The 13,405-nt window shown below is 41.6% G+C and overlaps 1 protein-coding gene across 5 annotated transcripts in view; it reads left to right on the top strand.

Annotated features, from left to right (window-relative positions):
* EOGT (EGF domain specific O-linked N-acetylglucosamine transferase) overlaps positions 1–13,405 on the top strand; it is a 32,763-nt gene that overhangs the window by 11,157 nt on the left and 8,201 nt on the right. For all 5 annotated transcript variants that reach the window (XR_005021981.1, XM_036870495.1, XM_036870496.1 and 2 more), the window contains 6 exons: positions 1,815–1,921; positions 4,552–4,655; positions 10,234–10,326; positions 10,677–10,748; positions 10,895–10,981; positions 11,479–11,547. Coding sequence is in view for 4 of the 5 variants with exons in the window: in XM_036870495.1 (XP_036726390.1) it covers positions 1,815–1,921; positions 4,552–4,655; positions 10,234–10,326; positions 10,677–10,748; positions 10,895–10,981; positions 11,479–11,547 (532 nt within the window). In the remaining variant the exon portion in view is untranslated. The remainder of the gene's footprint in view (positions 1–1,814; positions 1,922–4,551; positions 4,656–10,233; positions 10,327–10,676; positions 10,749–10,894; positions 10,982–11,478; positions 11,548–13,405) is intronic.

The raw sequence follows: 13,405 nt of genomic DNA, 5'->3' as shown, positions 1-13,405 counted from the left end.
AGGTCAAACATTCATGCTAAGTAAACCATTCAGGATAACGGTCTATCATTTTACTCTCTGCAATGCAGGATCTTACTTGACTTAACAGACTTTTGCAGTAGAACTTCCTGTTTTCTCGTGGGTATTTTGATTCCTAGCACACTTTGATATCTGAGATCCAAAATGAATATTTGATATTTGCTTCCCACTATCTTTTGATATCATGATAGTTCCCTAGGGTGTATTTGTATTAGTTATTGCTGTATAATAAATTACTCAGACATTTAGCAGCTTAAAACAATAAACATTTATTATCTCACGAAGTTTCTGACAGCCGGGATTTGGAGGCAGCTTAGCTGGGTGGCTCTGGCCAGGGTCTCTGAGGAGGTTGCAGTCACGCTGTTGACCAGGGCTGTAACCATCTCTAGGCTCAGCTGGGCCTGCAGAATCTGCTTCCTAAGCTCGCATGTCATCTTTGGGTTTTCTGGTCTGGCTGTTGGCCAGAGGTGTCATTTCTTTACCATATGCGCCTCTCCCTAGGGCTACTGAGAGCATGACAGCCAGCTTCCCCAAGAGCGTGTTGTCTGAGAAAGAGAGAGAGAGCGAGAGGGAAAAAGAGAGAGAGAAAGAGAGAGAGAGAGCACAAGCATGTCCCAAGATGGAGGCCTCGATCTTTGTATATCCTAATCTAGGAAGTGACCACCATCACTTCTGCCATATTCTGCTCATTAGAAGTGAATCACTAGGGCTTCCCTGGTGGCGCAGTTGTTAAGAATCCGCCTGCCAATACAGGGGACACGGGTTCGAGCCCTGGTCCGGGAAGATCCCACATGCCGCGGAGCAACTAAGCCCGTGCGCCACAACTACTGAGCCTGCGCTCTAGAGTTCGCGAGCCACAACTACTGAGCCCGTGTGCCACAGCTACTGAAGCCCACGCGCCTAGAGCTGTGCTCTGCGACAAGAGAAACCACCACAATGAGAAGCCCGTGCACCGCAACAGAGAGTAGCCCCCACTCGCCACAACTAGAGAAAGCCCGCACGCAGCAACAAAGACCCAATGCAGCCAAAAAATAAATTAATTAAAAAAAAAAAAGAAAAGAAGTGAGTCACTAAGTCCAACTCACCCTCCAGGGGAGGATATTCATCTGTACCTCCTGAAGGAAGAAGTATCACAGAATTTGTGGACCTGTTTTTGAAGCCACTACAAATAAATATTTCAGCATTATGTGTGTTTTAAAAGGCTCTATTTGATATTTGTCTTACCTCAGACATGGTCTCAAAGATGAAGAGTTACAGCGATCTTTAGGTTAACTTGTGATTGTCTTCTTCTGTATGGAAGAAAATTGTACCAAGTGGCTTCCAAAGTTGTTTTCCGAGAAACAGACTTTCTTTTCCTCTGGGAAGCATAGCTGTCTGCTGTTTTTTCTAGGCACTTGGTAATTCTAGGAATGCCATCTTTCTCAGAATCCAAGAAGGTTCTCTGGGTCAATGTTACTTCTGAGCCTCGTCAGACTGCAAGAAACCTTTTTTAATCTTCCCACCTTACTGGTAGAGTTTTTTGGTCAACTCTATGTGTAAATTTTTTCTTTGTCAGCAAAGTTCCCAGTTGGTCTTGCACATTAGGCTGAAATTTAAAATCATTTTTGCTTTTTGTCTCAACATTAAAATCGATATCAAGTTACATAAATGTTAGTAAGTTTGAGAAGTTCCACATGTCTTTATAAGAGTGTTTTCTAGAAATAAAATCTGCTTAATGAACAGATCCTAAGTTACAAGGTTTCAGTAGGAAGTCCAGGAGGATCCCTTTGAAAGTATCTCTTGATTCTTAATTCCAGGTTTGCTGAGCTACAAAGCTATACTCAGCTCAACTTCAGACCAGTAGAAGATGCTAAGTGTGACATTGTTATTGAGAAACCAACCTACTTCATGAAATTAGATGCAGGTGAGAAGTTAATTTGTCTGTTATTTATTTATTGGTTAATGTGGTTTTGTTCCTTTTTTTGATATATGTATTCCTATAATTTGGGGGGCAATGTGACATTAAACAATAGATTTGCTTTTTGCTTTCTTCTCGTGAAGAAGTGAACTAATTTGAACTTCCCACTGTTTTATATTTTTGGCATGCTAGAAGAAACTTTCACATTGATATCAAATGACTCAATCAAAATCAAAAGATGAGAAAGACTGGGTACCCCTTTTGTAACTACATTCACCCCATGTAGTTTCTCTAATCGCTTGATTTAGCTTGTGCTTCAGTAGAACTCTTTAAAAATTAAAAACCGTGTATATAGTGCAGGTGGGAAAGGAAGGCCCATGACCTCTTCTGGCAAACTTTCTGGTATCATCTCCGTGACTGAAGTTAACTTAAAATTCTTTTGGAAGTTAGCTCTGCCATATATTCTTGAAAAAAAAAGTTAAAATTATTTTCCTAGTTAAGGTGATAGCTTCTAATTCTCCACATGCAGGCGCAGCTTTTGCTTTGTGAACTCGTTGCCCTGGAAGGGAGCAACAGAAATCGTACTCCGTTATCTCTCTCATTACAAGAGATGGAGGTTTCTATGCCGCACCACATCCAAATTCATGAGAGGCTGGGCTCAAGGTGAAATATAGAGAGCCGCCTGTCACAAATCTTTCAGAATTCCTCTAATTTATTGATCATATTTTTAATGTGCTCTGCCTTCTGAAGCCCTAAGTGTTATATTACAAAGTATGAGGTTCAGAAATCAGACACGTTTAGGTTTTGGAAATGAGAGCAGGTAAAACTGCTGTGTTCAAGGTCCTGACTCATTTTTAAAATATGCAGATTAAAATGGGGCAAAGAAAACACTGATCTGCCTGAAAAAAGGGTTGAACATGTGCGAACAGTTAAATTTATGTAGCTACTTATGCAATAAAGGATGTAAAGTAGGAATAATAGGCCAGGGTAGACATGTGTCATTTCTTTCCTGTATTCATAACTCTGCCTTTTTCTTCTGCCTTATGCTGTCATACAGCGTTCCTTTTCATATTAACTCTTACCTTGAGAGAATGAGTATTCCGCAGAACAAGACTCATTTGGGGCCCATTTCTTGAGGACAGAGCCTGCGTTTTCTCCCTATTTTATAAATCCTCCTGGTACCAAGTGCTATTTTGTGCATTCAGCATCCCTCAATAAATGTTATAAACTTGCTGAACGATTCATGAGAGAGCTAACGTGTGCTGTGTGCTAACCTGGGAAAAGCGGATGGGTTGCCGTAGAACTTTCTTTTTCTTATTTATTTGAAAATATGCTCTTTGGCAAGATTTTTCTGGGTGAAAAAAGAAGTCCCTCTAAACATTCATCTGAGATACCAGTCTAAAAAGAATGGAGTATTTTTTTCCTTTTTCTTGTCTTTGTTGAGATATAATTGGCATCCAGCACTTTATACGTTAAAGGTGTATAGCATAATGACCTGACTTTCATAAATGGAGTCCTTTTTACTCTTATCTTCTGGCACACAACGTTATTATTCGCTTTGGGAATGAAGTCAGAATATTTTATGACTTCTGCTTTTGAGAGTCACTGTTTTTCTTTTATTCAACATGTTCCCTTCTTTAAAGTGCATGTTTTAAATGTTAGTTCTTGGAATTTTATCCCATTTGGATTTGTACATTTCCAGGTTGAATACTGGGTCCTGCATACCTAAGTGGAGAAAGAGAAAGGGGAGAGAGAGGGGGCAGAAGACAGAGAGAGAGAGAGAGACTGAGAAAGAGGAAGAGAGAGAGAGAGATTGAGAAAATGTTCAGTTTCTTATGAATGCCGGACTTAGGAACTTAAAAATAGCAGCACCGCCCTCCCCTTTCCTCTGACCCAGCAGGATCCAGCTGGTCTTCACTAAGTTTTGACTTTGTGCCAGGTGCTGGGCTGGGTACTTTAGGTACATTACCTAAAAGCTGGCACCTAAGTATATTGATTTCCGATCTCTGGTAGGAAAGCTAAAGCTTTGGAATTTACAAACTTGCCTGAGTACTTGCTCATAATTCAACTCAGTTCTTCTGACTCCAGAGTTCATGCTCTTTTAATTAGGACATGAGACATTCAGCTCTTTTCAGTGATAGTTGGTTAATGTTTTCCCAAGAAGCAATATAAGTAGTGATTAAATAGGAGAACAAGAGACAGGAATGAAAAATACCAAAATGTTAATAGTTGCCATCATTGTCAATGCTTCCATGATGACCAGGTGTCCATTGATTTAAAAACAATAAATGATCATAAAAATAGTGATTAGTCTTCAAGGTTCACCCCATATTGAGTTAAATAGGCTTCTGTTATTTTTTCTGGGAACGTAACGATCATTTGTTTCTTAGTGTATATGGGAAAATTTATTCCTAATTTCCAATTTGAAAGTGAATTTTTGAACACAGTCAATCTGTCAGCTGAGAACTACCTGTGTACTGATCATTTTAGGTTTGGAAAAACTCTTAATTTCCCCCCCCCCCACTGATTTCAGCTAAAAGTCTATCATACTATAAGTAGATGGAGTAGAATAAAAATTGTGTAATCATTTGTTCTTTGGGGTTAATTAACATGGATTTCTTTTTTTCCAATCCTAGGTGTTAACATGTATCACCACTTCTGTGATTTCATCAATCTTTATATTACTCAGCACATTAATAATTCCTTCAGCACAGATGTGCACGTTGTGATGTGGGACACAGTAAGTAAAAACAGGCTCTCTGCTTCAGCGCTGTCTTTGCCTTGCTCAATACCTGTGTGACTCTGATCTTGTGCAGTGGAATTTTCTAAGACACACACATTTACATATACTCATGTACACCCATACATCCATGTGTGTGCAGTTGTGTGTGAATGCCTCTGTGTGGCTGAATTTACGTGCAGGTATAACGTATGGGCAGATACAGGTGTATGCATATACCTTTATTCCTGGAATTTTAGAATGAGGTTGTAGAAGATTTCTTTCCCCCTTTAGGCAGGTGGAGCTCAAGTTTCCTCTGAGATGGGCATAAAAGACTGTCATTCACTTAACCTCCGTGACTCGCCACATGACCCATGAGAGGAGAGCTTGCCTCTGTTTACAGTTTGGCTTCTTGTAATTACCATCCGTTTTGCTTCATTGCAGCTTCCTTGTTATTTCCTGCTTTATGCCAGGTTGTGCCATGTGTATCTGCACATGAATACACATGTTGAATCCCACCTGCTGTGGGCTTATTAGTTTTTAGTGCAGTCTTTTCTTCCTTCTTCTCTTTCTTTGCCTGCCTTTCCCCTGCTTTTGCCCGTAGCTGGCCCCTCCACTGTCCCAGGTAACCCCGGGGAGTTGCCCCAGTGCTCTCACCTGTGAAATGGGATTATTACAGTATCTCCCTCGGTGTCATTTTGAGGATGAAGCATATCGTGTGCGAACAGTCACAATGCCTGGTCCACAGCACATGGGCTCTGAATGTGAACCATGACAGCGACAGTGGGCAGGAGAACACGTGGTGTATAGAGAACACGTGGTGTATAGTGTACATGCAAAAGGCTGCCTAACCTGGGCGGTGAGAACACCCACGGAGAAGTCATCACAGGGTCAGCCAGACATTCCAACGCCCAGGGCGCTTATAGGCCCCCTTGTCCTGAGTCTGTTTGGAAGGATAGTGCAGGGGAACCATGGCTTGCTGGCAGGGCAGCATCAGGCATTGCTTCCGGGGAGTCCTAGCAGCCCACATAGCACAGCTCAGATGCAAGGAGACGGGATCCACCTGGGGCAGCTACAGATCCCATGGGGGCCAATATCTTCTGGAACAACTGCGTTGGCCAAGCCCCCAGGATCCTGAGAGACACAACCGGTCACAGGGGTCCTTGTACTCTTTCCCAGTCCACATGCAGTGTACCCATCGGGTGTCTTTTAAAATGATAAACAGTGCGACCTAGAGCATAGGGGAGACGTACTGTCTTGTTTCTAGAGAGCAGAGCTAGAGCGTTAACTGAACGTCAGGTTCTTGTGCAGACGGGGAACTAGTTTTGCTAATGCTTTTTTTGCTGCTAGGAGGCTGGTGGCAGAGCTGTGTGGAGAGGTTTTCATGACCGTGGCTCCCTAGGCCTGTAGTAGTTTGATTTCATGTCTGACTGATGGGAATGGGTTCTAATATTCCTGGCATGCTAATGCTCCCTTTTAGTTTCCTTCTTTGTACGGATTTTCGTTTCCCTCTTGGGTTCCAGTTTTGCTGCCACCTCAGTTCCATTTCTTGGCAATGTTTCAGGGAGGAAAGGGATCAGAAGTTCCTTTCCTTTCCTCTTTTTGCGTAAGATTGTGGCTTCCAGGCCACGTTACCAGCTATTGGCAGCCCTGAATGATTAACTCGGGTCGTTGTGCTTTTTTTTTTTTTTTTTTCAAATTACATTTGATGTTATCTCATTTAATGCGCACAAGCCTCCGTGGACTAGGGTTTTTGTTCGTTTATTTTACAGATGAGGAAGCTGAGGCTTTGAGCGGCAGGCAGTGTCTCCAGGATGACACAGTCAGCGAGGGGTTGAGACAAGGGTGGGGAGTCTGCCCGCAGACCTGTGCCCTGCAACCACAGTGCTTTATCGCCTCCCTGTACTTCCCTGCAGAACTTGTTAAGTTGATGGAGAGTTTTCCAGAAGCTTCTTTGTGCCTTGTTGCATGCTTTTCCGTGGCTTCCTCTAGTGGATTGAGTTAAACCGAGCCAGCTTCTACAAACTCCCCCTTCTCGCTGCCTGCTGGGGTGGAGTGAAGAGAATGCATGGCCACCACAGGGCTCCCTGGTTGCTCAGTTTACTGGGTGTGTGATGTTAGTGCAGCCTGACCTCGACTGCCCTGGACGTGCAGGATGCATTTAGCCGAGCGGGTTGGCCTCCCTGATGGGACCTCCCTCCTCTGCTCCTCTCTGTGCGTCCGTTTTAAACCTGTTTTCTTGGTCAGAGAGGCCTTTGCTAGTTGCTCAGTCAGGGTCTCAGGGCAGGCGAGGGCCAGGTTGTTCCAGAACTGAGGCCCACAGGATCCTGTGGGTTGGATGGCGATGGTAGTGAGGTGTTGTGTGGCCGCCGACCGGTTCTCTTTGGCTGGTGAGGCACTGACGGAAGCAACCCTGCCTCCCCGAGGCTGACGGTGCTTCAAACCCCCCACGGTGGACGGTGTTGCCATAGAGCCAGTCCTGAAGGCCTCGGGCGAGCTGTGCGCCCAGGGGAAGAGCAGGGAGGTGGCAGTGGCCGCAGGTCAGATCCTAGGGACATTTTACGAACTGTCCCACAAGGAAGCCTCTGAGCCCTCCCCCTCTCGTCCACACAAAGCTCAGCAGTCTGGCTGCCCTTCAGGCGCGGGGCTTCCTCGGCGGGATCGGGCAGGGCCTCCAACCTCGAGCCATATGCAATGAGAGACACTCCTGCGGGTGCATTTCTGGGCACAGCAGGGTTGCACACGAGGAACAGTAGTATAGCTTTATTATTGCCATTTTTAATTACGCAAGTAAGACCAGGTTATGATGAGTTCAAACAACACAGAAGTATGTAAAGTTAAAAAAAAAATTCTCCTTTGTCTTCTCCAATTCCATTTCCCTTGAAGGTAACTGCGGTTAACATGTGTGAGAGTCCCTTGGGAGACTTTATTTCTTTTTTTTATCATTATTTTTAAACTCTCTAGGAGTTAAGCCAGCATTTTATTTATTTATTTATTTTTGGCTGTGTTGGGTCTTCGTTTCTGTACGAGGGCTTTCTCTAGTTGCGGCAAGCGGGGGCCACTCTTCATCGCGGTGCGCGGGCCTTTCACCGTCGTGGCCTCTCTTGTTGAAGGGCACAGGCTCCAGTCGCGCAGGCTCAGTAGTTGTGGCTCACGGGTCCAGTTGCTCCGCGGCATGTGGGATCCTCCCAGACCAGGGCTCGAACCCGTGTCCCCTGCATTGGCAGGCAGACTCTCAACCACTGCGCCACCAGGGAAGCCCCCGGGAGACTTTATTTTAATAAGTGTAAATATATCCTTTTACAACATTTAGGTAAGGATTTATATAAGGATATATATATTATGTAAAATTTGTATAAGGATATGTTTATATACTTATAGAAAATAAAATATGTTCTCTTATATTGCTAACTTAATATTATATGATGGGCATCTTTCCAAGTCAGCACATTTAGGATTATCATTTCTTTAGTGGTTGCATGCTATTCCATTTGCTGGATGTCATGGATGTTTGGTGGAAGCCTTAATGTGTGTATTTACCTCTGTCCCCACCCTGATCACATTTAATTTGTTTCCGGTTCTTTGCTCTTTACGGAAATGCTGTCCTGAACATCCTTTTCACATACATATGTCTTTACATAGTCATCCTAGCATTTCTGCAGGGCAGATTCCTATAACTGGAATTTCTAAGTCATAGGTTGTTCGAGTTTGAGATATACACAAGAGGAAATTTTATGTCATCTTTAAGAATATCCAGATATTCTTCATCACAAGACTGGAAAATCCCACCTTCCCCTGTGGCAGATAATTTGAATTTCAGGGACTTCTAGAGAAGAAGCTTCTAGAGGTGGTTATTACTGAATACTACATGATTTCTCTGAAAAGGGACCAGTCAGGATTACTTTATTTTATTATTAAATTTTCCTTTCAAAGGTATCTTATTTTATCCCAAGTATTTTTTCTCAGGAAACTGTCTGGAATCACTTCTTTTAATTGCCCTTTATTTATTATTGAACCAAAACAGGGACATTCAATTTTTGATGGTGTTGAGAAGGACCTTTATTAGAACAGCACTGGAGAAACATCGAAGGAAAGAATTTTTATTTTTTATCACCACATCTAACAGTTCTCAATAACTTTGAAATAACTCTAATATGTGCAACATAAAATTTTCAAAATCTGAAAAAAAAGAATGCTGTAAAGATAAAAAGACATGAACATAATGAACGTCATGTATAACTAACTGTAGACCTTGAATGTAACCCTACAATACGTATTTCTTACTTCTTTTGGCTGAATTTTTCCATCTAAGTTCTACCATTTCAAAATAAATTGACCTCCTTCCTTCAGCTGATGGAGCATGTAATTAATTTCTACTTTTCAAAAATTAAATGCATTTGGTAAATGTACCAGAAAAAACTGGTTCTCATCGAAAGGCAACTGCCATATAGAGGTTACAAGCATGGAGTCTGGAACCAAAGAGAATGGATTTAATCCCAGCCCTGTAAATGCAGCAGTTCTACAGTTGAGGCAAATTACTTAAACTTTGTCTCAGTTTCCTCATCTGTAAAATGGGGATAATGGTATTCCCTTGCTCATTAATTTAGTGGGGTGGTTTAATGTGTTAATAATGTCAAGTTCTTAAAACAGTACCTGAGATGAAGGAAGTATGCAAGATACTATTAATATTATTATTATTGGGACTTCCCTGGTGGCACAATGGTTAAGAATCCGCCTGCCAATGCAGGGGACACATGTTCGTGCCTTGGTCCGGGAAGATCCCACATACCGTGGAGCTACTAAGCCCCTGCGCCACAACTACTGAGCCTGCGCTCTAGAGCCCGTGGGCCACAACTACTGAGCCGGTGTGCCACAACTACTGAAGCCCACGTGCCTAGAGCCCGTGATCCGCAACAAGAGAAGCCACCGGAATGAGAAGCCTGTGCACCGCAGCGAAGAGTAGCCCCCGCTCGCCGCAACTAGAGGAAGCCCATGCGCAGCAACAAAAACCCAATGCAGCCAATAAATAAATAAATAAATAAATTTAAAAAGTATATTATTATTATTATTATTACTCATTAATGTCAATGGGGGATTATGTTACTCATTAATCAATAAGGACATCATTTCCTAGAGTTACATTCATTATGTTTTTAATGTTAAAACTTTCAAGGCATTTTCTTGCTCTCAGATTTCTTTCCAAAAGTGTATTCTGTCTGCTCTGATGGGTTTTGCTCCCTGAGCATATCACAGTGTGTACAAAAGGTGGTGTACGTATGTGTTGTGTGTATCTCTGATTTGGATAGAAAATTCACGGGGAAAAAAACCCCATGATGACTGCAATTTTAAGGACATGAGAATAAAACGGACTAGGATGGAAAACTAAGATTATAATTGTGGTGATTATTTCTGATGATATTACATCCGATTAGGGACTTGCTCAGGCCCAAGATGAAAATCCATTTTTTTTCTATGGATTTTACGAGCTTATTTCGGATTGCTGGTTCTTAATACTAAGAAGCTAATTCAGGTATTTTCTCACATTTTTGAAAAGCCACGTTTAGCCAAATTCCCTAACTTATTTTGTTTCCATTTTCAGAGCTCCTACGGATATGGTGACCTGTTCTCCGATACATGGAAAGCATTTACTGATTATGATGTTATACATTTGAAAACTTATGATTCCAAAAGGGTACTGGAAACTTTACTGAAATGTCTGTAAATAACTGTCATTACAGATGACTCACTCATCAAATAAATATTTAATCTGAGTTTCTATGAGCTATTACCATTGATTTCTAACTCAGTTTCTTTTGTAATAACTAGAATCATCATGGTTATTAACCATGTAGCTTTTAAAACCTTTTGCTCATAGCTTTTCCAAGAATATGAATTTCACTTGAGTGAAATAATTGGCTATGCAAAATAATTTGATGCAAAATAGAGATTAATTAATTTTTTTTTTCTGTAATCATTAGTGCTGTTTTGGTGTGAAGGGTGCAAACTGTGTTCTCTTACCTTTTAAAATATCTTCATTCTTAGGTATGTTTTAAAGAAGCTATTTTTTCCTTACTCCCCCGGATGAGATACGGACTATTCTATAATACCCCTCTGGTAAGCATGTCATCTGCGGTTAACATTCCTATTCAGAGAATGTATTCTTGATGGATTTTAAGATAACACTTACATATAACTTGAGAACATCTTAAATAGTAATGCAGATATTATTCATTGTAATAGGAAATATTTTTTTATTTTAGATATCTGGCTGTCAAAATACCGGATTATTCCGGGCATTTTCCCAGCATGTACTACACAGACTGAACATCACACAAGAGGGTCCCAAGGTAATGACTACATTATGGGTTCTGAGGTGGGCTTGACTTTTCACCCCGAATAAAAATCAATATCAGCTTTGCAGAAAAAGGAGATCATCAGCAGAGAGTGTTTTCTGACCTGGAGTGATTTGAAATCAGATGTTAACAACCGAGGAAATTTCAGTAAACTAAGAGATAGTGGAAGAATGTTGTTTTTTTCTCTTTATCTTTTCCCTATATCTCTCCATCCTTCCCCAAACCCCTACCCAGCGCACATAAACTCTGCCCCCAAATCCACCCAACCAAGCAAAAAGAAGTAGCGTAATGAACGGGTTTTGCCTTCTGTGGCTAAAGTGGATGCATTTTTATCCCCTGAGAGAACTGTGAAGAAATCAGGCTAAAAAAAAAAAAAAAGTTTCATAAAGGTATCCTTATTGAGTTTCGTCTCTCGGTGAAAATCACATTTTAAGTTCAGTTGTTCATTTATCTGTCCAGGCACACACAGCACTATTTTACCTTTTCCACAGGATGGAAAAATTCGAGTCACCATTCTCGCACGGAGCACAGAATACCGGAAAATACTCAACCAAAATGAGGTTAGTTTTTGGGATGCATTTTTAATAGCGTCATATTGAATTTCACTTCCTATGACTGATGTGCTTTATTTTTTTCACATCATACTAAATGCTTTGATTTGAAATTATTAGCTTTTAGAAAAGTCTGATGGCTGTGCCCAGTTTATTTATTGGATTTCTACTGGAAGTCATCAAACCATCCATTGCTGAATGAGCTTTGCCTTACTGTAGACGTTCATCTGCACCACCTCAGTGTGGAAGCAGAGACAAAACTGCCTGAGTCCTGCCTTTGCTGCCATGGCTTGCCAAACTTTTTGTCTCTGGGCAAAGTAGCAGCAAAACGATGGGAGAGTATCTTTGGGGACATGGCTGATAGACTGTGGCAGGACTGTGGCAGCCAGTAGCAGATTAAGTTGGAAAAGTCTCCATCCTTTTCATGGGTGTCTTAGAAATTGTTCACCTCTTAGCCTCCCTGACTCATTTCAACAACATCAATTCATAAATTATACTTAATCTCAAGGAGATCACCATGGAAGCCGCCCTACAACAGCATGACTGGACGATGTCCTTGCAATAGTAAGGTTTACTCGAATGTGGATGGCCTCTAGAAGCTGGAAAAGGCAAGGATTCTCCCCTAGAGACTCCAGAAGGGGTGCAGCCCTGCCTACACCTTGATTTCATCCCAGTGAGGCTTCTGTCTCTTTGTGTAGGACTTTTATCCTACAGAACCATAAGAGGATAAATTGTATTGTTTCAAGATGATAAGTTTGTAGTAATTTGTCACAGCAGCAAATAGAAAATGAAGACACAGAGAGATGAAACTGACTTATTTATTTGTAAATCACTCTGGCTTCAAGAGTAGGAGTGGGGAGATTGATTAAGAGCTGTTGCCCCGATAAGAGTTTAGATGAAGTGGGTGACAGTAGGGATGACAAAATAAGTGGTTTCAGGATATATCTTGGAGATAAAGCCTATGATACTTATTGTGGGAATGTACAGTTGTAGCCTCAGGTACGGCCAGGAGAGGTAGTGAGAATCAAGCGTGAACTCCTGGGCTTTTAGCTTAAGCAGTTCAGTGGACTTGAGATGGGAGGGAAATTGGGGGCAGGTTTTGATGGGTAAAATGTTTCACACAGATTAATTTGGATGCCTAGCAGGCTGATCCAAATTATGTAATTAGCATCTCTTCTTGAGATGCATATGGATTATGGAGGACATGAACTTATGGTGTAACGAGGCATTGATTGTGAGCCGTGTGGATGGAAGAAATGAACAGTGTAAGTATGTGTGTTTTAAACACCTGGAAATAAAAATATCAAGTAATGCAATGTTGGGGTAGACAGGTGAGAAGCCTCATTAGCAGGCAGATCAATAGTATGTATTGATAGAGGTAACAGGTATTGGCTGCAATTATGTACCAAGTATATTGCAATGTGTTCCCCATACCTGTACTGCAACTTTCCCAGCAAACCGAAAATATAGGTATTTTATTATTATTCTCTATTCTGGGCAAGGACACTGAGGCTTATAGGTTAAAAAAACAAGCCCGAGGTCACCCAGCTAATGAGCAGAGAAGAAAGCACCTTTCTCTTTTCCTTGACTCGTGAATAGATAGCAAAACCCAGATGCTCTCATTAAATGATGGTTCACGCAATCCTGCCCTACTTCAAGTTTAGAATCGTGAGGGACATAGAGAACCATGACGATGCATTTGATGATCGATTAATTGTGCTTAGTTGTTTTCTCTTCGCTAAAAGTATAGTTGTTTTCCTGCGTAGAGATGCTGAAAATGTTTTTCTGCCCGGAATTTAGTGTTTTCGGTGGATGAGGTTCCAAAGCACTAGGGGTTTGTCTGAAATGAGATAATGGGTAGGAAGAA

The sequence above is a fragment of the Balaenoptera musculus genome, chromosome 11, assembly GCF_009873245.2.
Source record: "Balaenoptera musculus isolate JJ_BM4_2016_0621 chromosome 11, mBalMus1.pri.v3, whole genome shotgun sequence".
Taxonomy (NCBI): Eukaryota; Metazoa; Chordata; class Mammalia; order Artiodactyla; family Balaenopteridae; genus Balaenoptera; species Balaenoptera musculus.
Note: the sequence above shows the minus strand (reverse complement) of the source record. Positions and strands in the feature narration are given on the sequence as shown.